This window comes from Miscanthus floridulus, chromosome 5 (genome assembly GCF_019320115.1).
Source record: "Miscanthus floridulus cultivar M001 chromosome 5, ASM1932011v1, whole genome shotgun sequence".
NCBI lineage: Eukaryota > Viridiplantae > Streptophyta > Magnoliopsida > Poales > Poaceae > Miscanthus > Miscanthus floridulus.
Genome location: NC_089584.1, coordinates 121,214,638 through 121,240,597, shown reverse-complemented (window position 1 = coordinate 121,240,597; position 25,960 = coordinate 121,214,638). Strand labels below are relative to the sequence as shown.

General features: G+C 56.7%; 2 protein-coding genes across 2 annotated transcripts; both read right to left on the bottom strand.

Moving 5' to 3' along the window:
- Positions 1-16,322: 16,322 nt before the first annotated feature.
- On the bottom strand, positions 16,323-17,851 carry LOC136453324 (uncharacterized). Its single transcript, XM_066453893.1, has one exon. It carries the CDS (start codon positions 17,289-17,291, stop codon positions 16,323-16,325), a length of 969 nt encoding a protein of 322 aa, XP_066309990.1. The 5' UTR covers positions 17,292-17,851.
- A 5,210-nt stretch (positions 17,852-23,061) lies between these two features.
- LOC136453323 (transcription factor BHLH148-like) lies at positions 23,062-24,942 on the bottom strand. The gene is made up of 3 exons (XM_066453892.1): positions 24,422-24,942; positions 23,946-24,272; positions 23,062-23,434 (listed from the first exon to the last, which is right to left on the bottom strand). Exons 1-3 carry the CDS (start codon positions 24,890-24,892, stop codon positions 23,312-23,314), a joined length of 921 nt encoding a protein of 306 aa, XP_066309989.1. The 5' UTR covers positions 24,893-24,942; the 3' UTR covers positions 23,062-23,311.
- Positions 24,943-25,960: the final 1,018 nt, after the last annotated feature.

Sequence of the window (25,960 nt, the reverse complement as noted above, 5' to 3'; positions counted from 1 at the left end):
CCGACACCTAAGGAAACTCATTTAATTGCCGTAAAAAGAATCCTTAGGTATCTTAAGCACACACCAAGCATTGGCCTTTGGTATCCTAAAGGAGCTATATTTGAATTAGTTAGCTATTCTAATTCAGATTATGCCGGTTGCGAAGTTGATAGAAAAAGCACATCCAGAGGGTGCCATTTGCTTGGTAGATCACTTATGTCTTGGTCCTCCAAGAAGCAAAATAGTGTGGCTTTGTCCACTGCTGAAGCAGAATACATTGCCGTGGGTGCTTGTTGTGCACAAATACTTTACATGAAACAAACTTTGCTAGACTGTGGTATAGTTCTAGATAAAGTACCTCTTTTGTGCGATAATAAAAGTGCGGTAAAACTTACAAATAATCCGGTTCAACACTCTCGCACCAAGCACATAGATATCTACCATTACTTTCTTAGAGATCATGTTGCTAAAAATAATATATCATTAGAAGGTGTAAGGACCGAGGATCAATTGACGGATATCTTCACTAAACCGCTAGATGAGGTGACTTTTTGTCGATTGCGGAATGAGCTCAATGTTCTTGATTTTAGTAACTTCACAAAAAAATGAGCTTGTGTTGTCCCTTGCATTGCATTGTAATATACAACATGTTTAATTTTTGGTAATGCATATAGGGCTTGTCTAACATGGTTAAGATAACCGTCGTAAAGCGTGTGAATAAGCTTAACCTTGGATCAAACTTGACAAGCAACTAGATTTATCTTCAAGTATTGCATTGCATATGCATGAATGTTGTTTTATCGTTTATCTTCAATTGCCCTCTTATTGCCTATTTTCATAAAAAGAATTATAGCCTAAGGCAAAATATTTTTGAAAATTTTGAGGGTTTGAGAGAGGTCACTCACATCAGTCTAAATTGGTGTTTATTTGGATCTTATTGGAGTTCGGACTTGATTGGGAACAGGCAGCATGAAGGACTTTGAAGATTCGCTGGAAAAGGAGTGATCGGACGCTGCACCGAACTCTGATGTCCAGCATTCGGTCAGTTCATAGGAGGTGAACCTGCTGTGAAAGAGGGACCAGACACTGAACCAGTGTTCTCCCAGCGTCTGGTCAGATGGTGGCTCATCATCCGGTCAATTGAAGACGATGGTGACAGCTTGCACCAGACTCTGGCTGCGTCCGGTCGGTGTCCACCGGACGCATCTGGTCACGATTCCAGGGGTTTTGGACCTTACTGGAATCGATCGGATGTTGGGTGGCAGCGTCCGGTCGCTGCCACCGGAGCGTCCGGTCAATAGGAATCGTGCGTAATTCAATTTCTTTCCTGTTTCCTTTTCTATCACGGTTGGGGACCCATATAACCGTGCCGCATAACCTGCCCCACATCCAGCATCGTTCTGCTCCCATGCCCTAGCCTTCGCAGCGCCACCACGACCTCAAGAACTCGAGCGCCGCCGCACACCCCACACGCCGGACTTCTTCTGTGCCACCGCGCTCGCCTTCGCTACCGCTGTCCTGCGCAATCGCGCCTCCGCATCGCCGCACACCTCTCCAGACAGGATTCGCACCGGTTTAGACTTCCTCGCTACTAGTGCCAGAAACTACAGTGTCCAGAAGCCTTGGTGCATCCTTCAGTGAGTTAACAGGGCAGCCTACTCCGCCATATTTGCATGTCCTAGGTCCTTCTATAGTTGCACCTATTATCGGGACTACAGAGACGCTCCCTTCCTCGGTGGCATCATCAAAGCCGACTGCTCCAGTCATATCTGCACAGTCTATAGCAGCTCCAGTTGTTGATCTGACCCAGACCGCTTTAGCGTCGCTTCCAGCTATAGAGGGTCAGACAACTCTGAGTTCTGGCTCAGATGATGATGGCACTTAGTTCTAGCTTGCTCCTCGTACCTCAGCGCCTGACTCGTCCGCTGCAGCCCCGCTGACCGACCCTTAGGTTTTGGTGTTTGACGCCAAAAGGGGAGAGGGATCGAGTATGCTAGACTTAGGGGGAGCGACTTAGGGGGAGCTTAGTTTACTTAGTCTATCTATTACATTTGGAGTTTTATGTGTGATACACTATTATGCATTTGTGTGTTTACTTTTATGCATCAAACTATATCTATGTGATAGTGATATCTATGTAATCATGATATATGACATGTGTGCTCTCTACTTTGAATTATTTATACGTCATATCACTTGTGCTATTCTCATTTGCTTTGCTTTCGCGTTTCACTCCGATGCAAATGAGCTTTATTACTTATACTCATGCTTATTTCATATCTTTTAAGTACATCATGTTGGCTTGGGTCATATAAGCTTGCCTAACTCTTTTGTTCTTATTGCCAAAAGCTTATATAAACCAAGCATGTCAAAAACCTCAACTCTTTCACATACTCGAGGTAGTATTATCATCAATCACCAAAAAGGGAGAGATTGAAAGCACCTAGGCCCCTAGTTGGGTTTTGGTGATTAATGATAATACATGATTACTATGACTAACGTGTATTTTGTAGAGGCAATTAAGTTAGATCATGGTAATGGAGATTGATTGGGCTATCATGCTGGTCATGCCCCTACGATGGAAATCATTTCGGTTTTCAAAGGACAAATGACAAGGTTAAGGATGGACTAGTTCTAAGTGTTGATTGAAGTTAAAGAGACACTTAGAGTAGTTTAGGACTTTATTTTTCCTTTGGTCGTACTATTAAGGGGGGTATGGATGGGTAGCTTGACCTAGGTGAGTCTAGTGGATTAGGTGTGGTGCACACTTGCTAATCCTAGCACTAGGTAGCTCCTAAAAAGCCCTTAGATCCATTGGAGCAAACTTTATTCACGTACGTTTAAAAGTTAGAAGTGAATGGAGGGTTAAATACTGGCCGGACGCTGGCTCTGGTGTGACTGGACGCTGGCTCAGGGTCTGATCAGTTCATTTGACCAAGGTATTTTCGTCTGGTGCGACCGAATGCTGAGAGGTCATGTGACCAGACACTGAGGGCCAGCGTCCGGTTGACTCTAGTAAGGTTCTAGAGAGGGAAAATCATGACCGGACGTGTTCGGTCACACTGTAAACACTAGAGTTCAGGGTGAACTGACCGGCGCGTCTGGTCAACATGACCGGAGCGTCTGGTCACCCCGCAGAGGCACATAATGGTTCGTTTTTCAGCCTATGTTATAAATACTTCCTCCATTCGTGTGTGGGGGTACTTTTTGCTCATTCCAACAGCTGAGAAACACCTTTGAGATTGCCAAGAAGAGCAAGGTCCTAGTGAGGTGATTGAGATTTGAGAATCCCAAAGAGAGCCCTCATTAGTGAGATCAAGAGTAGCAAAGTGTGTATTTAGCCTTCTCATTAGGCTTGTCGTGGTCAAGTGAGAGTTCGTGCTTGTTACTCTTGGTGATCGCCATCACCTAGACGGCTTGGTGGTGATTTGAAGATTGGTGATCATCTGGTGGTGCTTGTGGATGACCCAACTCAAGTTGTGAGTGGTTGTGGGTGATTCACCGCGATGAATTATCGAAGAATCAACCCATAGAGAGCACTTGATCCTTGCGCGGATCAAGGGGGAGCTACACCCTTGCGTGGGTGCTCCAACGAGGACTAGTGAGGAGTGACGACTCTCCGATACCTCGGTAAAACATTGCTGCGTTCTTTCTTCTCTCTTTACTTTGAACATTTACTTTGAGTAATTCAATTCTTGTCATTTACATTCCTAGAATTGCTATACTAGAGTAGGATTGGAACCTAGAGTGCTAAACCTTAGTGCGTTAGATCAATAGAAACACTTTCTAGGCATAAGGGGTTAATTGGGCTAACCATAGAGTTTAATTATTGCAAAAAAGTAGAATTAGCCCAATTCACCCCTCTATTGGACATTTTGATCCTTTCAGAATTATTTTATTAACAATAAATATAAATATTTAATCACTCGAAATTAAGGACTATTTGTGATTTGTGACTATTCAACTACAACAAAATTATTACTCCTTTCTTCCCAAAAAAAACCTTAATGCGTTAGATTTGTCCTAAGTCAAACTTTTTAAGGTTTGAAGAAATTTATAGACAAAATTATCAACATTTACAGCAAAAAATATGTATGCCATAAAAATATATTCCATGATAAGTCTGACAAAAATTATTTATAATATAAACATGGGTATAAATATTATCATTATTTTGTACAACTCTAGATAGTTTCACTTAGGATAAAACAAAACAGTGTGCCTAGCGTCGCGTCCGGAGGCTCATGCAGCCCGCTTCTGTCCGCCTCGCCCCGCCCCACACACGTTCTCCGCCCCCGTTGCTGCGCCCGCCGCTCCTCCCCCGACCTCCTCCTCCTCCTCCTCCTCCTCCTCTCTCTCTCTCTCTCTCCGCGCGGTGGGACCTGGGAGCTAGGATGAATGACTAAGGATGAGCACGGCCCAATCATCGGCCCCCAGCACACCGCGCGCCCCGTTAGACAGCCCCTGGCTCGCCACGGCCCATTCCCTGGTGCCCGGGCCATGCGCTCATCACTCACCGCGCCCCGTGACTCTCCGAACAACATGAAACACTTGAATGCAACTTACATCCAAAATAGATGAAACATTTGGAACATACACTTGCAATATATGTGTGAAACTTATGCAACATCCAGATAAAACACTTGTAACATAAAAACACTTGCTGCAACATATGAAATATTTTGAACAAATGGTTGCAACATACCTCTGTCATATGCAACATACTCCATCCGTCCCAAAATAACTGTCGTTCCTGCTTTCCGAGAAATAACTTTGACTAATTTTATATAAAAAGATATTAATATCTATGATACAGAATTAATATCATTAAATAGATCGTTAAATCTATTTCAATAATAAATTTATTTGGAGATATAAATTGTCGGTGTTTTGGAACCGGGGGTCCCTCTACCGACGGGTGAATTTGTGCTGCGTGCCCCTAATCCCGGATGGTAATGCAAAGAGACACAAGGTTTATACTGGTTCAGGCAATCGAGGCCCTACGTCCAGTCTGAGAGATCGATCTTATGTTCTTTGCATCGGAGTGCTCGTAGTAGGGGGTTACAAGCTAGGTGAGAGAGGGAGCTAGCCCCAGGTCTCGGCGAGGGTGGTGCGGGCTGCTTGAGGCGTTGTTCTCAAGTAGCGTAGAAGTGTGTCGTTCTATCGGTGTGTTCGTCCCTTTTTACGAGGCCCAAGTCCTCTCCTTTTATAGTTGAAGGGAGAACGAAGGTAGTACATGTATCACTATGCGACTGTAGTGTCAATAGAAGTGGCACGTCCGAACCCTGTGGCCTGTTCTGGTGGCGGCGTGGCCGTAGGAGCGATCCGTCCTTGGAGTACTGGAGCGGCGTGGTTGTCCCATCAGGTCCTGTGCATCGCGGGAGCCCCGGGAATGTCTCGGAGCGGATGTGACGGCGAACGTGCAAGCCCTGGTGGATAGATTGTGCACGAGGCCGAGGCCTGGTTGGTGACGAGGCTCATGCTGCGGTGTGGGTCTCGGCGGGCACGAACCCCGAGATTGCCGAGGCCCCGGTGCACAGTGTCGAGGCCTTGAGCGGGCGGCGAGTCGCGGGTGCAGCATTAGGACACAGTGGCTGGTAACCCCCATCACGCTCTGTCCCAGGTGCTGATCGTGGACACAGTGCCGGGACACAGTTGTCGGTAACCCCCGCCGTGCCCTGTCCCAGCTGGTACGGCGTTGAGCCGCTGTCTGGCAGAGATTGCGGGAGTGGTTGAAAGTATTAATGGAGACGTGACGTGCTGTCGAGGTGGGGGCCGACGGACCACAGGACAAGTCGGCCCCGAGCGACACAGAGAATGAGGCCTCGCGCAAGACAGAGATTAGGCCCCTTGCCGAGGCCTCCTCTGGGGTGCCTCGCACGAAGCGGAGTTGGCGTCGGGATGCCGAGACCTCCTGCTCTATAAACGGGGGCGGTGTGTCCGAGCCCTGTAGCCGGCCACTGTTGTGGTATGGTTGATGGAGTGGCCCCGTCCTTGTCGTGTAGAAGTGACGCGCCGGTCGTACTTGATCTTGTGCGTCGTGGGGCTCCAGTACAGCTTGATGCAGGGCATGGCGGGCGTCGTGCTGGTCATCAGTGTGATGACGTCGTAGGGAGCTGTGGCTCCGCAGACGGCGAGGCCGAGCCATCATGGGGGGTTCGGCGGACATGGATCCTCAGGCTGCCGAGCCCCTGAAGCATACCGCCGAGGCCTTGGGGGGAATTATTGATCCTGGGTGCTGATTCCGAGGCCACAGTATCTCCGACGTGGCTCCCCACGCTGCGTTGTTCTCGGAGCAGGAGTTGGTAGCACAGTGAGGCATGGGCGTCAACTATGTGCTTTAGTGGTTAGCACAGTGGCGGGTAACTTCTGCCCAGTCCTGCCTCCTGTCCCGTCGGCCATTCTGCTGTACTGTGCCGAGCATGCGGCCGATGTCAGGGGCAGCAGTTGGCTGAGTTAATGTGACACGACGTTTTGTCAGAGGGGCGGGAGAAGGAAGAGGCAGCGGAGTGCTGCCGAGCCTGCCTCGCGCGAGACGGAGAGTCGGCGGCCCGGCCGAGGCCCTTGGTGGGGGGTCGCTCGAGGCCAGCGGTGAGGGGGCCTCGGGCGAGTCGGAGAATCGGCCGAGGCCAGCGGTGTTTAGCTGGTTTCGACTTTTTACGAAGTCTAAGCAGCCGTTTTTTGGTTCGTGCTTAGGGTACCCCTTCTCACTGTATCCGACAGTAGCCCCCGAGCCTTGGGGGGAGTGGAGGCACTCCCCCTGAGGTTCTGACGAGAATTGGCTCTTGATAGTTCCTGTTGGGATGGTGTTTTGTACTTGAGGTTTCGGTGGGTGCGCGCGAGCGCACCCGCCGGGTGTAGCCCCCGAGGCCCTGGAGGAGTGATTTCACTTCTTCAGGGGCTTTTTTCTCTTTCGAGTGAGGGGTTTTCATTGTGTTTGCCGGGCCCGTGGGCGCGAGTTCGGATCGCAGGGCTTCGACGATGCTGCGGAAAGAGCCCCTTAGCCTCCGCCTGGAGCGAGAGGGCCGTCAGGGGTTCCCCTGGCTTTTTGTACGACCCTCAGTGCTTCCTTTTCGCTCGGAAGGAGGGGTGGAAGATGCCATGCTACCCTCGGTGGGCGCGAGCGACGGCATTTCCGGTGAGCTGTTATCGGGTAAGTCCGAGTGGAGGCCCGTACCCCGTTCGCTGGGGGTCGGCTAGTGGTCCGGAGACGCGCTCCAAGAGTACCGGCGGGTTTCTCCAGTGGGTGCCGAGGCCGTTCGCTGGGCCTCGGTGGCTCGGTGCCTCCCTACGGTGGGATCCCATTCGGAGACCTCCCTGCCGGTCTCGGACACGACACAGGGCGCGCTCGTACAGGCTCGCCCGTAGTCGTCCCTGACTCTTTTGCCCTGGGGCGGCTGTCGAAACCCCTGGGGGCCCAGCCTTCGAACCCCTGGACCGTAACGGACTCGGGTCGCTTGTCTTTATCTTGGGTGCAGGAAGAGCCCCCGAGCCTCCGCACGGAGCGAGAGGGCGGTCGGGGGTCCTCCCGACTTTTTTGTCCGTCTCCCGCACGTCCTTTTCGCTCGGACGGGGGGCTGTTTGCCGAGCCCACTCGTGTGCGAGCCTGAGCCGCTGGGTCTCGGCAAAGTTGCAGGAGGAGCCCCCGAGTCTCTCGCACGGAGCGAGAGAGCGGTCAGAGGTCCTCCTGGCTTTTGGTTCGCCCCTCGCGCGTGAGGGTCTGTCCGCCGAGCCCCCCTCGGGTGCGAGCCTAGGTCGCGGGGTCTCGGCGTCTTTTGCAGAAGGAGCTCCCTAGCCTCTGCACGGAGCAAGAGGGCCGTCAGGAGATCTTCTGGCTTTTTGAACGACCCTCGCGCTTCCTTTTCGCTCGGAAGGAGGGTTTGTTTTGCCGAGCCCCCTCGTGTGCGAGCCCAAGTCGCTGGGCCTCGGCAATGGTTTGCAGGTAGAGTCCCTTAGCCTCTGCGTGGAGCAAGAGGGCCGTCGGGGATTCCCCTGACTTTTTATTCGACCCTCGCGCTTCCTTTTCGCTCGGAAGGAGGGGTGGAACATGCCGCGCTACCCTCGGTGGGCGCGAGCGATGGCATTTCCGGTGAGCTGTTATCGGGTAAGTCCGAGTGGAGGCCCGTACCCCGTTCGCTGGGGGTCGGCTAGCGGTCCGGAGACGCGCTCCAAGAGTACCGGAGGGTTTCTCTAGTGGGTGCCGAGGCCGTTCGCTGGGCCTCGGTGGCTCGGTGCCTCCCTACGGTGGGATCCCATTCGGAGACCTCCCTACCGGTCCCGGACACGACACAGGGCGTCCCAAGCGTTTCGCTTGCTTGGGCCTCGGCCTCGCATAGGCTCGCCCGTAGTCGCCCCTGACTCTGTTGCCCTGGGGCGGCTGTCGAAACCCCTAAGGGCCCAGCCTTCGAACCCCTGGACCGTAGCGGGCTCGGTGCCCAGTTCCTTTGCCTGAAAGGAATCGGGGGGGTTATTTCTCTCCCTACGGCTAATAACGGCAGGCGCGTCTTTTGAGGCGGCTTTTTCCGGGGAGGCGAAACGGCGCCTGCTGCTGCTGTGGTCGGACGCGACGTGGCGTCAGCCGACGGGACGTACCTGCACGCGCGATTAATGAGGAGGGAGTGGGCGCGTGGGCGATAAGACCGGATCTGGATAACCGCGCCGGACTTTTTGGGGAAACTTCCCCGATTTCGTCGCCCGGTGGTTTCGTCTCGTCCCTGCATAAATACGCAAAGAGCCTCGCCCTCCCCTTTCTTACCTTTTCCGCATTTGCTTTCGCTGCCCCTGTGCCGTTGCTGAGAGCATAGAGCGCCGGGGAGGAGAAGGGCGAGAGCGAGAAACTGAAAGAAAGAGAGAGAGAGATTACCACCGTAGCAGCGACCTCCACCGCGCAATGGCTGGTGGTCCCGTCATCCTCCCGGCGGATCCCTGGGAGCGGTCTGACGTCACCGAGGAGAAGCTGCAGTCGCTCGTGGAGGCCGGTCTTCTTCGCCCGATCACCGACCCTGACGAGCCGGAGTGGATTGCTCCGGGGGATGAGTCGGAGCCGAGGCCGCGCGACGGCTACGTGGTGAGCTTCGTCGTCTTCCACGAGCGAGGCCTCGGGTTGCCGGCGGATAAGTTCATGCGGGCGCTCCCGCACTACTACGGCGTGGAGCTTCACAATTTCAGCCCCAACTCCATCGCGCAGGCGGCCATCTTCGTCGCCGTCTGTGAGGGGTACTTGGGGATCGCTCCCCACTGGGAGTTGTGGCTCCACTTGTTCCGAGCGACGTTCACCACCAAGCCGGGGGGAACGAGGGGGGCTCGGAAGGTGCAGAGGGCCGGCGGCTGCACCCTTCACGTGCGCCAAGACCGGCAGTCCCTCTACATCCCGGCCCAGCTGTCATCGTCCAACCGTCGTTGGTACGACGGCTGGTTCTACCTCCGCAACGACGACGGAGGACTTCCTCCTTATACCGGGCGGGTTGTAGAGAGTCAACCAGAGAAGTGGGGATACGGCGTCATCAAGGTTGATCAGCCCAGGCTGGAGCCGCTATTGCGGGCCTTGGGGAAGCTACGTGACCGCGGCCTTTCGGCGGCCGTGGTTGTGGCGGCCTTTCACCGCCGGAGGGTGTTGCCGCTGATGGCCCGGCGGCGGCGGCTGTTCGAGATGACCCCGCGCGACCCGATTGCCGGTATCAAGATGTCCGCCTTCGCCCTTACCGACGACGAGACCCTGCGTCGGGTGAGAGAGGCGGTAGACGGGAAGCCGAAGATCGACGATTTGATGCCGTTCCCGATGCGCCCTTCGCGGGGGTACATCTCACTGGTGAGTTGGATGTTGCCGATGCTTTCGCGGCCTTCTTGTTTTCCGCCTTTTTTGTCTGCTGTCTTACTTCGTCGTTCCCGTAGGGGATAAGGGACGTGCGAGACTCCCCGCCGCCCGTTCCCGAGGACGCCCAGCTGCGAGCCGTGAACAGGGCGCGCGCCGAGGAGGAGAAGAAGAAGAAGGATGCCAAGGAGGCGAAACGCACGAAGAAGCTCCTCGCGCGCGAAAAGCTGGACGCCCGTCGCCGGCGTCAGAAGCTCGACGGCCTCCCGTTGGAGCCGTCTCCCTCGTCGTCGGTGTCGGATTCTTCGGGCGACGGCGACGGGCGCGACGTGGGGACGGCCTGCCTGGAACACCTCCCCGACATTAGGGAGATGGTGCCCGGGGCGCCGGCAAGGAGCCTGACGCCCCTAGGAGGAGGAGGTGTCCCGGGGCCGGTGGCGGCCCGTCCCGGGGCCGAGGCCGACATGCCCGAGGCGCGGGTGTCGGAGGAGCGTGCCGTCAGCCCGATGGGTCCGACGGTGGAGGTGGAGCGAGCGACGGTGGGGCCGACCCCATCGTCTCCGCGAAGGGTCGAGGAGGTGCCGGGGTCCGGCGGAGGCCAGCTGGCTCCGGTGGATACCGAGGCCGCGCCGCTGCCACCACCGGCGCCGTTGCAGAGGAGGCTGGCGGTGTCGAAGCGGCTGCATCCCCGTTCGCGGTAAGCGTCTTTTCTTGTGGAGTCCATAGTACTCCCTGTTTGTCCCTTGGTCGCATGCTGACCTTGGGAGTGTCTTTGCTTCCAGCCAGAAGCATCTGGTGGAGGATCCTGCCTTGGCGCCCCGTAAGGCGCTCAAGGTGAACGTTAGCTCCTCCGCCCATCAGGCAGCGGAGGCGCAGGCTGGCGTGCAGCGTGGCGCGGCGTCGGGCGGGGCCGTTTCGGAGGAGGCGGCTGCCCAGGAAAAGGGTGCCGAGGCGGCCGCGGAGCGAGTGGAGGAGGAGGAGCCCACGCCTCGCGATGTCGTGAGTCTTGGGGCGAAGGAGGCTGGGGCGTCCACCATTGCCGAGGCCATTGAGGGTGAGGTCGGAGCCCCCAAGGCCTCCGAAGTCGGGGCGGTGGATGCCGGGGCCACCGAGGTAGAGATGGCGGAGGCCGGAGCCCCTGGATCCGTCGAGGCCGAGGCGATGGAAGTGGAGACGGAGCAAGTTTTGGCGCCGCCCCTGGTTCAGACAATCTCGTCTGATGATTCCTCCCCCGGGAAGGAGGCGGCGGACGTCGAGGCGGCCAGTACCGCGGAGCAGCCAGTCCCAGATCCTGCCGAGGGGAGTTCGGCCCTTGCCCGGCTACGGCCCGAGCCCCGTGGGTGGAACTTCCCGCGTGTTTTCTGGCGGGACCGGGCTGATCCCGAGGGGGAGCCTGTGTTCGCCCTTGAAGATATCGCAGAGGGGGGGCGGTGGGATACCCTCGAGCAGTACCGCCAACTTGCAGTGCGGTCGCTGCAGACCGCGATGACTATTGTGGGACGGGACTTGCCCGGTGTCACCCAGGTAAGTACTTTTCCTCTCCCGTGCCGCGTTGTTTCCTCTCCGAGCCCCCTCGCAATGTTTGACGCGCGTTTTTTGCTTTGCCTCTTTAGGAGCTGGAGACCCGATCCCTTGGGAAATCGGTATTCCTACGAAGGGAGAGGGATATCTGGGACCAGCTCCGGCGGCAGACAGGCCTGCTCGCCGATGCTCAGGGGCTTTTGTCGGCGCGGAGTGCGGAAGTGGAGGACCTTCGCCTTCGTTGTGCTGACATTCAGGCCGAGTTGGCCACGGCTAAGGAGCAGTCTGCCCCTCTGGTAGCGAAGATCAAGGAACTGGAGGAGGAGCGAGACGCCTTCAGGTCTCGGGCCCAAGAAGCGACGGCCTCTGCCAAGGCCATAGCCGGGCAGCTGGGTGCGGAGCAGAGCGAGCATCAGCTGACCAAAGTCGCCTTGGCCGAGGCTACCAAGGCGGCCGAGGCCTCTCGGGCCGAGGCCTTAGATTGGAAGAGCAAGGCCGAGGGTAAGTTCCGCCGAATCGTGCTCTTAGTTCTTTTTGTTCTGGTTTGCGTTTGACTTCTGACCCCTCGTTGCGACGTAGATCTGGAGAAAGAGGCCTCCCAGGCGGCTGAGGCCTCCATTGCAGCGCAAGCGGCGCTGGATGTTGAGGTCCGGGAGCACGAGGCGCTGCGCAGCGCAGTCCGTACCGCCTGCGAGGCCCTGGACGTCGAGGGGGTCCAATCGGCCAGCTCCCTTGGGAGCCGCCTGATTGCGTTGAGCGGCCGCGTCCACGAGAGGCTCCGGGGGGCGTTGCACACGGGCGTCAAGCGCGCCCTGGCCGTCGTCTCCTCGCACTATGCTATCAACCTCGAGGCTGTCAGCGACGGCTACGTGTTGCCAGAAGATGACGAGGAAGCTGACGTGGAGGTCGCGAAGCTGTTGGAGGCGGCCGAGGCACCTGGCGCAGGCGCTGGCTGGTCTATTTGAAGAAGAGGTGGTCCCTCCCGCGCCGGCCGCCGATCCTTGAGCTTTGACCTGGGCCGAAAGGGGCCATGTAACCGAATTGAGTTAGTTGCCGTATCGTGACGTTTTTGTGGCCGTTGAGGCCTTTAAAGTATTTGCGTACGTGGGTCTTTTAACCGTTTTCTGTTCTACTTCCGAGCCTGTGCCCTCTGTCTCGATCTTGGGAACCCGCAAAGAAATCCCTCGGAACCTAAGCCGTCCTTTGGCGAAGGGTGGTGAGGGAGCTGCCGTAGCCTAGAGGCGTAGGCCGTTCTCACGACTCGACCGGCCCTTTGGCCTCGAGACAAGCTTTTGGTCTTTGGGTTTCTTGTGAAGGTCCCGTCGGAGCGCGAGAGAGTTTGGCGTAGAAATTTTTTGAAAGATCATTAACAAACGGTGTTCGGGACTCAGGGGGTTCCCCCTTTTTAGCCCCCGAGGGAGGCTCGGCTTTGCAGAGGCAGAGCCGAGTCTTCCTTATAGCGCTATTGAGACGTCGAGCCCCTATCGATAGACAAGCTCTCTGTACAGAACTTCCTCGGAGCCTACATTGTCCTTTGGGTGAAAAGGTGGTGAGGGAGCTGCCGTAGCCCGGAGGCGTGGGCCGTTCTCACTGGCTCGGCCGGCCTTTTCGCCTTTGAGACGATCGTACTGTCCTTAGGTTCTATACAGTCGACTTGTCTATAAGGGGGTAGGTTCCCCTTGATGGGGGTTTCTCAAAAAATTATAACAACTAAGAACGCTTCTTTATTGCATTTCGAGAAACAATGTAAACGACGTTTGGAAATTTAAGGGTAGAAACGACGTAGCTGTTCTATGTTCCAAGCGTTGGTGAAGATTTCGCCCTTCTCGTTGGCTAACTTGTAGGTCCCGGGCTTCAGCACTTGGGCGACGATGTACGGCCCTTCCCAGGGTGGGGTCAGTTTGTGGCGGCCCTTGTTGCTCTGCCTCAGTCTCAGCACCAGGTCGCCCACCTTCAGGTCTCGGCTTTGGATGCGCCGGGCTTGGTAGCGTCGTAGGGCTTGCTGGTACCTGGCTGAGTGTAGTAGCGCGACGTCTCGGGCTTCCTCCAGTTGGTCGAGGGCGTCTTCGCGGGCGGTGCGGTTGCTTTGCTCGTTGTACGCCTGTAGCCTCGGTGAACCGTACTCTAAGTCAGTGGGGAGGATGGCCTCGGCTCCATAGACCAGGAAGAACGGTGTGAATCCCGTGGCTCGGCTCGGGGTGTTTCGTAGGCTCCAGACGACTGACGGGAGTTCGTCAAGCCATTTCTTGCCAAACTTCTTCAACCGGTTGAATATTCTTGGCTTAAGGCCTTGTAGGATCATGCCGTTGGCACGTTCTACTTGGCCGTTCGTCCTTGGGTGTCCTACGGCCGACCAGGCCACCCGGATGTGGTGGTCGTCGCAGAACGTTAGGAACTTGCGACCGGTGAATTGCGTCCCATTGTCAGTGATGATGGTGTTAGGAACCCCGAACCTGTGGATGATGTCCGTAAAGAACAGCACCGCTTGCTCGGATTTGATCTGGGTGATCGGACGAGCCTCGATCCATTTGGAGAATTTGTCGATGGCTACCAGTAGATGGGTATAGCCCCCGGGTGCCTTCTGCAGAGGCCCAACCATGTCCAGCCCCCACACAGCGAATGGCCATGTGATGGGGATGGTTTGGAGGGCTTGGGCCGGGAGGTGCGTCTGTCGAGCGTAGTACTGGCATCCCTCGCAGGAGCGTACTATCTTCGTGGCGTCGGCCACCGCCGTTGGCCAATAGAAACCTTGTCGGAAGGCGTTACCCACGAGCGCCCGAGGCGCCGCGTGGTGCCCGCAGACTCCCGCGTGCAAGTCCCAAAGTAGGGAGTGCCCAGCTTTGGTGGTGATGCATCGTTGGAGAATACCCGATGGGCTACGCCTATACAACTCGCCGTTGCAGAGGACGTAAGTCTTGGCTCGTCGCGCAAGCCGCCGGGCCTCAGTTCTGTCCGCAGGAAGCTCTCCTCGAACGAGGCGATCAAGGAAAGGGACTCGCCAGTCCGTTCCTTGGTCGACCTTGGGAGGCTCTGCGTTAATCGCCATGGCCTCGGGCTCGGCTGGCGGGGTCTCGGTGGCCGAGGGGGCCTCGGGCCCTGCCTTGGGCTCGGCCGATGTGCCCTCTTCCGTCGCCGAGGCATAGTCGACGGATGGCTTGTGGAGGTCTCTGGCGAAGACGTTCGGGGGGACCGGGGCTCGTGCCGACGCCATTTTTGCCAGTTCATCCGCGGCTTCGTTGAACTTTCGCGCAACGTGGTTGAGTTCGAGACCGTCGAACTTGTTTTCTAGGCGACGTACCATCGCGCAGTACGCCTTCATTTTGGGGTCATGGCAGCTTGACTCTTTCATCACCTGATCGACGACGAGCTGGGAATCACCCCGTACGTCGAGACGTCGCACTCCAAGCTCGATGGCAGTTTGCAGGCCGTTGACGAGGGCCTCGTATTCGGCGACATTGTTGGAGGCGGCGAAGTGAAGCCGGATCATGTAGCGCATGTGTATCCCGAGGGGCGAGACCAGGAGCAGGCCCGCGCCAGCCCCAGTCTTCATCAGAGACCCGTCGAAGTACATGGTCCAGCATTCTGATTGGATCTGAGCGGGTGGCAGCTGCGTGTCGGTCCACTCGGCTACAAAGTCGGACAGGACCTGCGATTTGATCGCTTTCCGAGGCGCGAAAGACAAGGTTTCTCCCATGAGTTCGACAGCCCACTTGGCTATCCTACCCGAGGCCTCCCGGTTTTGGATTATCTCTCCCAAAGGAAAAGACGACACCACAGTCACCGGGTGGGACTCGAAGTAGTGACGCAGCTTGCGTCGAGCCAAGACTACGGTGTAAACCAGCTTCTGGATGTGGGGGTAACGCGTCTTAGTCTCGGAGAGCACTTCGCTGATGAAGTAAACAGGTCGTTGGACGGGTAGAGCGTGTCCCTCTTCCTTCCTTTCGACTACTACGGCTGCGCTGACCACTTGGGTCATCGCGGAGGCGTAGAGTAAGAGGTGCTCGCCCTCGGTGGGCGGAACCAGGACGGGGGGGTTGGTGAGCAGTGCCTTGAGCCTGGCGAGGGCTTCCTCGGCCTCGGTGGTCCAAGAAAAGCGCTCGGACTTTCTCAAGAGGCGGTACAAGGGCAGGCCTCTTTCGCCGAGGCGCGAGATGAAGCGGCTCAGGGCCGCAAGGCATCCCATGACCCTCTGCACCCCCTTGAGGTCTCGGATCGGGCCCATGTTGGTCACGGCCGAGACCTTCTCCGGGTTGGCCTCGATTCCTCGTTCCGAGACTATGAACCCCAAGAGCATGCCTCGGGGAACCCCGAAGACACACTTCTCGGGGTTGAGCTTGATGCCCTTCTCTCTGAGACATGTGAAGGCAACCTCCAAGTCGCCGACGAGATCGCCGGCCTTCCTGGACTTGACTACAATGTCATCCACGTAGGCCTCGACGGTTCGCCCGATGTGTTTGCCAAAGACTTGGATCATGCACCGTTGGTAAGTAGCCCCCGCGTTTCTGAGGCCGAACGGCATGGTTACGTAGCAGTACATGCCGAATGGAGTGATGAAAGAAGTCGCGAGCTGGTCGGACTCTTTCATCTTGATTTGGTGGTAACCGGAATATGCATCAAGGAAGGAAAGGGTTTCGCATCCCGCAGTGGAGTCGACGATTTGGTCGATTCGTGGTAGTGGGAATGGGACTTTCGGGCACGCTTTATTTAGACCGGTGTAGTCCACGCACATCCTCCACTTGCCATTTTTCTTTCTGACTAATACAGGGTTAGCCAACCACTCTGGATGGAATACTTCCTTGATGAACCCGGCTGCCATGAGATTCTTAACTTCTTCGCCGATGGCCCTGCGCTTCTCCTCGTCAAATCGGCGCAGGCGCTGCTTTACCGGCCTGGAGCCTGCCCGGATATCTAAGGCGTGCTCGGCGACCTCCCTTGGTATGCCCGGCATGTCCGAGGGACTCCACGCGAACATGTCGACGTTCGCACGGAGAAAGTCGACGAGCACGGCCTCCTATTTGCTGTCGAGGGTGGTGCTGATCTTCAGACCTCGGCCGTCGGGGTCGGCGGGATCGACGGGGACGAGCTTGATGGCCTCCGCGGGTTCGAAGGTCCCGGCGCGCCGCTTGGTGTCGGGAACCTCGCTATCAAGCTGGTCGAGATCGGCGATGAGGGTCTCGGCCTCCACGACGGCCTCGGCGTACTCGATGCACTCGACGTCGCAGTCGTATGCATGTTCGTACGTGGACTCGACGGTGATGATGCCGTTGGGGCCTGGCATCTTGAGCTTGAGGTAGGTGTAGTTGGGGACCGCCATGAACTTGGCGTAGCACGGGCGCCCCAAGATGGCGTGGTAAGCCCCCTTGAATCCAACCACCTCGAAGGTGAGGACCTCCTTGCGGTAGTTGGAGGGAGTGCCGAAGCAGACGGGTAAGTCGATGCGCCCGAGGGGTCGTGTGCGCTTTCCCGGTACGACGCCGTGGAAGGGTGCGGAACCGCCTCGAAGCCGTGAATGGTCGAGCTCCAGGAGCTCCAGAGTGTTGACGTAGAGGATGTTGAGGCCGCTGCCTCCGTCCATGAGAACTTTGGTGAGCCGGGTGTTGCCGACGATCGGGTCGACGACAAGCGGGTACTGCCCGGGGTTTGGAACATAATCGGGGTGGTCATCCCGATCAAAGGTGATTGCCTCCCGAGACCAATCGAGGTACCGGGGGGTGGCCACCTTGACCGAGAAGACCTCCCGGCGTTCCCTCTTTCGTTGGCGCGCCGTGAGGCATGCCGAGGGTCCGCCAAAGATCATGAAGGCGTTGTGTACCTCGGGGAACCCATCATCTTTATCGCCGTCCCTTTCGCCGGCGCCCCTTTTCCTGGCTTCGTCGTCGTTGGGGAGCCCAAGCCTGGCGTAGTAACGCCGGAGCATGGTGCACTCCTCGAGGGCATGCTTCACCGGACCTTGATGGTAAGGGCAGGGCTTTTTCAGCATGTCGTCAAATAGCCCGGGGCCCCGGGGGCCTCGGGGATTCCTGCGATCTGTCGCGGCGACATGGACGGCCTCGAAGACCTCCTGCTTCCCTGGGCGACCCTTCTTCTTTTTCTTGGGGACGCGGGCGGGCGAGGCCTCGGGGGCCTCGTCCTTCTGCTTCCCCTTGGCGTCGTTGTTGGGGAAGATGGCCCCAACCGCTTCTTCGCCCGAGGCGAAGTTGGTGGCGATGTCGAGGAGTGCGGCCGCTGTGGTTGGTACGTTCCGGCCCAATTCTCGGACCAGGTCTCGGCAGGAGGTGCCAGAGAGGAACGCTTGGACGATTTCCGAGTCACCGACGCGGGGCAACTCGGTGCATTTCTTGGAGAAGCGCCGGATGAAATCTCGAAGAGATTCGTCTGGCTTCTGGCGGCAACCTTTGAGGTCCCAGGAGTTCCCCGGGCGCACATAGGTGCCCTGGAAATTCCCGACGAAGACCCTCACCAAGTCGCGCCAGTCGTGGATCTGTGCGGGAGGAAGGTGTTCGAGCCAGGCTCGTGCCGAGTCTGATAAGAACAAAGGGAGGTTGCGGATGATGAGCAGGTCATCCTCCGCCCCGCCTAGCTGACAAGCCAGATGATAATCAGCCAGCCATAGCTCGGGGTTCGTCTCGCCGCTATACTTCGTGAGGTTGGCAGGTTGCCGGAACCGGGCTGGGAAGTGAGCGTTGCGAATGGCTCTGCTAAAGACCCGAGGGCCCGGCGGCTCGGGAGAAGGACTGCGGTCCTCTTCACTGTCGTAGCGACCGCCTCGATGTGGGTGGTAGCCCCGGGCGGCTCCGTCGCCGCGGCGCCGTCGTCTGCCAACTACTTCGTGGTCGCCTTGTGCCTCGTGCTGGTCTCCAGGTCGATCGCGCACCGAGGGGGCCTCGTTGGCCGCCGGCGCGCGAGCGGGCTCAGGACGGACCGAGGCATCTTGGCCCCGGTGAGGTCGCGCCGTGGGTTGCTCCGAAGTGCCTCCGCGCCGGCGGGAGGCGGAACTTTTCGGCCTGCTGTACCTGCAGCGGTCTCGAGGAGGTCACGGAGCTCTTCACGGACCCGTCGCCCCTCGGTGGTGGAGGGCTCGGGCATTGCTCGGACCAGCATCGCGGCCGCGGCGACATTCTGGCTAGCCCGATTAAAGATTGGGGGCGGCTCTCCCCCCTCGTTGTCGTTGATGCGGTGATGGACGTCGCGGGCCCTCCCTCGGGCCCCTCCGCCCTCACCACGTCCCTTGCTGCTCCTGCTCGAGAGAGTCCCGAAGCTACTGCAGGAGGAGTCGGTCTTGTTCTACCTTGGCTTGAAGCTCGTGGAGCTGCTCCAGGTCTGGGCGTCGATGCCCCCCGCGGACGGGGTTCTCGTTTCGCGCCGCCGGGGCTACGAGACGCGGAGGCGTGGCATCGCCCGCCCTTGCCTGGGGTGGGGGATGGTTGCCTGTCCCTTCGTCTTCTTCGCCCGCCCTTGGCATCCCGAGCCCGACGTGGAAGCACTCGCGAGATGGATCGTAAGTCCCTTCGTCGTCGGAGTCGGAATAGCCGAGGCAGTAGTCGCTTGCGGCCAAGAATTGGCGCAACGCCCCGGGGTTGTGGAGTTCGGAGAAATCCACCTCGGGCCATGCCTCGTCCTCGTCCGAGGAGTCGAAGTGGGTGCTCAGGTCGAGAGCGAAGCGCTGGCGGCGTTCCGAGGGGTGCTCGTGAGCGGCAGTGTAGGCGTAGGCATAAGAGGCGGCGGCATCCCGCAACCCAAAGGGGTATGAGGACGGTGCCGTCTCCATATTCTGCCCCGCCGGGGTCGACCCTTCGGGGAGTGGTGGAGTAGAACTAGACGACTGGGCGTCGCCGCGAGCCACCGGCGATTTTCCTTTGTCCAGGCTCAGGCCAGACAGGTCCCCAGCCAGGGACCCCGTACCAACAGCTGGTCGTAGGACGTCGGCGGGGAGTGGCGTGCCGCCCCGGGTTCGCGTAGCGTCGGGGTGGCATTCATTGCGTCGTGCCTGGCGAGCGCGGCGAGAGCGGCTGCCCGGGCGCCGCCTGCGTCTGGGCTGCCGGGGCGTGACCTCATCGTTGGATGGTGGGGCTCGAGGGGCGAGGAGCACCATGTCGTACTCATGCCCCAGAGACATGAACTCTAGGCTCCCGAACCAAACTATGGTGCCAAGACGCAATGGTCGTATAGGGGTCTGCCATCCGGGTCCTACTGGGACGATGAAGCTAACACGCAGCGACCCCTACCTGGCGCGCCAACTGTCGGTGTTTTGGAACCAGGGGGTCCCTCTACCGACGAGTGAATTTGTGCTGCGTGCCCCTAATCCCGGATGGTAATGCAAAGAGACACAAGGTTTATACTGGTTCAGGCAATCGAGGCCCTACGTCCAGTCTGAGAGATCGATCTTATGTTCTTTGCATCGGAGTGCTCGTAGTAGGGGGTTACAAGCTAGGTGAGAGAGGGAGCTAGCCCCAGGTCTCGGCGAGGGTGGTGCGGGCTGCTTGAGGCGTTGTTCTCAAGTAGCGTAGAAGTGTGTCGTTCTATCGGTGTGTTCATCCTTTTCTACGAGGCCCAAGTCCTCTCCTTTTATAGTTGAAGGGAGAACGAAGGTAGTACATGTATCACTATGCGACGTAGTGTCAATAGAAGTGGCACGTCCGAACCCTGTGGCCTGTTCTGGTGGCGGCGTGGCCGTAGGAGCGATCCGTCCTTGGAGTACTAGAGCGGTGTGGTTGTCCCATCAGGTCCTGTGCGTCGCGGGAGCCCCGGGAATGTCTCGGAGCGGATGTGACAGCGAACGTGCAAGCCCTGGTGGACAGATTGTGCGCGAGGCCGAGGCCTGGTTGGTGACGAGGCTCATGCTGCGGTGGGGGTCTCGGCGGGCACGAACCCCGAGATTGCCGAGGCCCCGGTGCACAGTGCCGAGGCCTTGAGCGGGCGGCGAGTCGCGGGTGCAGCGTTAGGACACAGTGGCTGGTAACCCCCGTCACGCTCTGTCCCAGGTGCTGATCGTGGACACAGTGCCGGGACACAGTTGTCGGTAACCCCCGCCGTGCCCTGTCCCAGCTGGTACGGCGTTGAGCCGCTGTCCGGCGGAGATTGCGGGAGTGGTTGAAAGTATTAATGAGACGTGACGTGCTGTCGAGGTGGGGGCCGACGGACCACGGACAAGCCGGCCCCGAGCGACACAGAGAATGAGGCCTCGCGCGAGACGGAGATTAGGCCCCTTGCCGAGGCCTCCTCTGGGGTGCCTCGCACGAAGCGGAGTTGGCGTCGGGATGCCGAGACCTCCTGCTCTATAAACGGGGGCGGTGTGTCCGAGCCCTGTAGCCGGCCACTGTTGTGGTATGGTTGATGGAGTGGCCCCGTCCTTGTCGTGTAGAAGTGACGCGCCGGTCGTACTTGATCTTGTGCGTCGTGGGGCTCCAGTACAGCTTGATGCAGGGCATGGCGGGCGTCGTGCTGGTCATCGTGTGATGACGTCGTAGGGAGCTGTGGCTCCGCAGACGGCGAGGCCGAGCCATCGTGGGGGGTTCGGCGGACATGGATCCTCAGGCTGCCGAGCCCCTGAAGCATACCGCCGAGGCCTTGGGGGGAATTATTGATCCTAGGTGCTGATTCCGAGGCCACAGTATCTCCGACGTGGCTCCCCACGCTGCGTTGTTCTCGGAGCAGGAGTTGGTAGCACAGTGAGGCATGGGCGTCAACTATGTGCTTTAGTGGTTAGCACTAGTGGCGGGTAACTTCTGCCCAGTCCTGCCTCCTGTCCCGTCGGCCATTCTGCTGTACTGTGCCGAGCATGCGGCCGATGTCAGGGGCAGCAGTTGGCTGAGTTAATGTGACACGACGTTTTGTCAGAGGGGCGGGAGAAGGAAGAGGCAGCGGAGTGCTGCCGAGCCTGCCTCGCGCGAGACGGAGAGTCGGCGGCCCGGCCGAGGCCCTTGGTGGGGGGTCGCTCGAGGCCAGCGGTGAGGGGGCCTCGGGCGAGTCGGAGAATCGGCCGAGGCCAGCGGTGTTTAGCTGGTTTCGACTTTTACGAAGTCTAAGCAGCCGTTTTTTGGTTCGTGCTTAGGGTACCCCTTCTCACTGTATCCGACATAAATGTTGCGCGTATTTTCTATAAATTTAGTCAAACTTATGGCACGGAAACCCAAAACGATAATTAATTTGGGACGGAGGGAGTATGCAACATCCTGATCTATTTTTGCAACATCCATATAAAACACTTGCAATATACCTCTGAAATATTTGAAACACTGAAATATACATTTGCAACATAGTGGAGAGAAGGGTCGGCGCCGGTCGATTCTGGCTGTTGGGGTGGGAGCTGGCGGCGAGTGGCAGCGTGTGAGCACCTCCAGCACTGACCGCGCTCATGGGTGCACTTGGCTCGGTTGGGGACGACCTGTTGCGCCACGTGCGCCTAGCGACCATCGGCAGGAGCAACGTTGGGCGGGAGCGAGGAACGAGAGGCGTGGGTGGGACGCGTGACTAGCGGGAGCGAGGAGCGAGCATCACGGGATGGGCACGCGACGAGGGGAGGCGGCAGCAACGAGGAGTGCGGCGTCCGGACAGACGGACGGACAGACGGCCGCACCACAACATTTTGTAAACTAAAACATCAAAAAAAATTTGGGGGGGGGGGGGTTGCACGGATGGAGTACTATGGAACAACTTCACTTTGGATTTGACCTTTTGACATGCACCTGTTTACCTTGGAACTCAATTCTAATTCCAGGACTTGAGATTTTTTGTGGGATGTTGTATGGTAAGTGTTTTGGCGTATTTAACTTTTGAGTGTTTGTTAATTTTCTAAAAAAATTGTAACTTTTTATTATAATACAAATGGAAAACCATATATTTACATCCTTTGAAATGTACTCCACTACTCCCTCTTTTCAAACTTAGGCTCCGTTCGGCTTGCTGAATTTTGGCTGAAACTGTCTGAAAAATATTGTTCTGGCTGAATTGTTGTGCGAGAAAAATACTGTTTCGGCTGAAAAAACAAGCTGAACAAGCCGAATATGGGGTAAACCGAACGGGCCCTCAATTTGACTTTTTCAGTACAAAAATTATACGTATCTAGACATACGTTATATCTAGATACGTATATAGCAAAATCGACGTACCAACAAAAATCAAAACGACTTATAGTTTGGAACGGTGTGAGTAATAAGTAACTAAGCACTTTGATAAAAAAAAGTAACTAAACACATTCATCTACCTTCCCATACAATCAACCAAACACAATCATGTACCATCCTCGTACAACTATAACCAAACGTTCTACTCGAACAATTCTATCCATGGTCATCTCGTCAACCCAACCATCCCACCCAGGATGAAACTGATTCAAGCAACCAGACACTACCGACCTAAGATCCATTAGTGTTCACCTGAGATTCATAGATCGATCTTTGTTTGGTCCTTATTAGATCCTGACGTGGTACGTGCATCAGCAGCCAAAACTCCAAATCGTCCTTGCGTTCGCGGCACACACCGCGTACGTGACGTGCAGGAGGCGGGATGGCGTAACGTACGTGAGATCGGACTCGTCCACGATCCAGGCCGCGTACGGTGCCTGACGGCGGTAGCGCGCGGCTAGATTTTGCAGATTGGCGCGGTGCGTGCCAGTGTGCGCGGGCGCGCGTCACACGCACACGCAGGCGAAGCGGAAAGCCGGCCGGCTGTTTTGCCCCGCTTTCAGTCTCACCCCCGTCGTTATAAGCAGCGTACTTCAGGTTCAGGGAGAACGGCAAACATTGCATGCGTCTTGAAACGAATCATCAGTTATAAGGCATCAACATTGCAGGCAATACATGTGTCAGAAACATGAATATACTATTTTTGCTACAGTCGATCGGTTACTGAATGACTAAGTGGAAGTTTTTGCAGTAGTATAATTTAGCATACTGCTGGATGCACTGGTGACTGGTCTACCTTATTATGCTTTGGCAGACAAGCATGCCATAAGAAAAATCATCTCTAGCTGCTGCTCGATTTGATCGGCAACCAACAACATCAACCCGTCTGGCCACTTATTTCGACTTGACAGCTGAAGCTTGGCTTGCTGCCTCTTGGATCGTTCCTCTCCAGCTCCATCAAGGCGTTTGTTATTGCCTTGTCCACCTCACGGGTGGATACCTTCATGTACAAGATACATCAAAATTAGTAAGTTAGTAACCAAGCGGCGACAGAAAAAAGAACATTCAGAGAAGCAAGTCTTCACTTGGCAACATATATAAATAAAATAAAATACAAGAGCCGATATTGTTACAACCATCAAATCAATTGATTGTACGTGAAAATATATAAAATACTCAAAAGATAATCACTACTGCTAATGGTTTTTGCGAGGTTTCGAGGAATTTTAGTTAAGCTTAGGAAAGTTGGAAAGCATTTATACATCGCCCCAGCTGAGGACTAGCTGTTCATTAAATTTTGTGTTCGATACGTATTATTCAACAGGAAATGGTGCATTGACGACTTGTCATGGAGCTGAACATTTCTTGGGTCAACAAGTTCACATGGGGTTTGACCTAGAGCAAACGTACGTTTAATGTCCAATTTCAGGAGAAAGAATATTTCACATCCAACGTAGTATACGTTACATCTACAGTGAGTGGTGATCGGCATGAAGCTAGGCGTAACGTACCAGGCCTTCCACTCCGACGTTCATCCACATGCCTCCCGCGCAGAAACGCGAGCGGATCGCCGTCACCTGCAGCTCCTCCATGGCCTTGAGCCGCTGGAGCACCCTCTCAAACGCATCAACCGCCGTCGAATGGTCTTGGCTCTCGGCTCGCACCCTCACCACCATGCCCCGGCGACCGACGCTACTACTCCTCGTTCCTCCTCCCCTCCAGCTGGTTTCCGCGGCCCTCTGTAGGAGCACCTCGTTCCTGGCGCTGAGCCACTCCTTCCTGGCCCCCAGCTCCCTGATGTAGCCGGCCGCCGCGCCGACGATGTCGTTCTTGCCACCCTGCGTGCGTGCGTGTGCGTGCGCACAACAGTTATGAACAGGTTAGTTTGCTCGATCTCAGGCATGTCACCCGCACAGCGGAGCTGACAAGCCGACGCGCAAAGCACTCGTGTGCGTGCGTGACGTTCGTGTGTGTCGTCGTGACTAACTTTTGAAGACGCGCCGGGGGGCAGAAGCGCGTGGAGGTCGGCGAATCCCTGGCTGAGGCGCTCCCGCCGCAGCCGCTCGCGCATGATGTGCCGGAACCGCGAGCTTCGCGGCGCCTGCGATGACCCAACAACCCCAACGGTGGTCGTCTCGTCCGCGGGCGCCAGGAACGCTGGGGGCGCCACCACGGCCCCCGTGGAGGCCTCGGCGTCATGAGCAACGCGTCTCAGGTAACTGAACATCCTCCGGTGCAAGTTCTGCTCTCCACTGTACCGCCGGCTCACCGTCGTCAGGGAGTACTCCAGCAACGCCGGCACACGCCGCTGGTACGCCTCAAATGCGCTGCCTGCTGGCAACGCCGCTGGTGGTGGCGCCGGCGAGAGGACCAGGCCGAGGCTCGTCAGGTAGTCGTCCTCGTCGACGGCGGCGGCGGCGTCCAGCTGCTGGTCCGGCCCGAAGTAGAACGGATCCATGCTGGCCGCGCCCGCGCAAGTGATAGATGCGCGTCCCTCGCCGCGCGGCGCGCTTGCATGGCGTTGTTGGTGCCACGCGCGTCCGCGCTTATATACGTTCCGAGGCACGAATGAAACTGACCGGCGATCGAGTGGAAGATTATTCTGCAACAAGTCAAGGTGTCAAACTGGCGTTACGCGCGGGGCTTGTTTGACCCATCGGCGAACGCGATCGACGCGGGCACGTTGAAAGCGTGGGAGTGGCACGTTGAAAACGTGGGAGAGGGTCTGAACTAGCACTCGAAAGCAGCGTGTGCCGCTCCGGTATTGTAACATGTACGTAGTGGTTCCTGCTTTTATTTTTTTTAAAAAAAATATGCAAAGTGAATAATTCCGCGTGTTACCGCCGTGCACGGGGAAAGAAATGGCTTATTAAGAACTCGCGCGTCGCGTGCAGGTGTCTTTGTCGCCGAAGCCGTGTGCAGGAAATATTTATTGATTTATTTATCGACCGTTGATCGGTCACGAGCTCAGTTGTGGTTCCACTCGGTTTCGCTGGCCCCGTCGTCGCATCCTCATGCGTCGTCCGGCTTTAATTTCTCCAAAAAAAAAGTAATATACTGTCTATTTACTAGAGCATAGCGAGTCAGCGACGTGGTGCGCTCAAAATAACTATTCAGCGCCTGCATTGCCAACGCACGGGCTCCAACCCAGGCCCAACGGACCGACATTGGCACGGCCCTAGGCTGACTTGATACGAAGCCCATGGTGCTAGTGCCGGCATGGATACGGGTGTAGGATTGTGCCCGGACCACGTTTTCAGCCCGTAGTGCTGACACGAATTGACATGGCTAAATGGGCTGGCACTACATATGTTAGCCCGATCTCTATTAGGCGTTTAGATGTCTTATATCTTTTCTCAACCGTTTGATGCATTAGATGAGAAAAACCATTAAGAGGATCAAGACAGGGAAAGGGAAATGGATTGGGACAAAAGGAGGGGATATGAGATGAGTATAGTAGTCTTTATTTTACTATCCTATGGCAGAACCGTCTAATCTAATGCCTCTCAGGAGTACTTGTCTTTCA

Excerpts from the sequence above, each read along its gene's own strand:
- LOC136453324 (XM_066453893.1), bottom strand. The coding sequence starts at position 17,291 with ATGCTGAAAAAGCCCTGCCCTTACCATCAAGGTCCGGTGAAGCATGCC.
- LOC136453323 (XM_066453892.1), bottom strand. The coding sequence starts at position 24,892 with ATGGATCCGTTCTACTTCGGGCCGGACCAGCAGCTGGACGCCGCCGCC. Across the intron at positions 24,273-24,421 it reads CCCCCGGCGCGTCTTCAAAA|GGTGGCAAGAACGACATCGT; the intron begins GTTAGTCACGAC and ends GCACGCACGCAG. Across the intron at positions 23,435-23,945 it reads ACGTCGGAGTGGAAGGCCTG|GTATCCACCCGTGAGGTGGA; the intron begins GTACGTTACGCC and ends TTGTACATGAAG.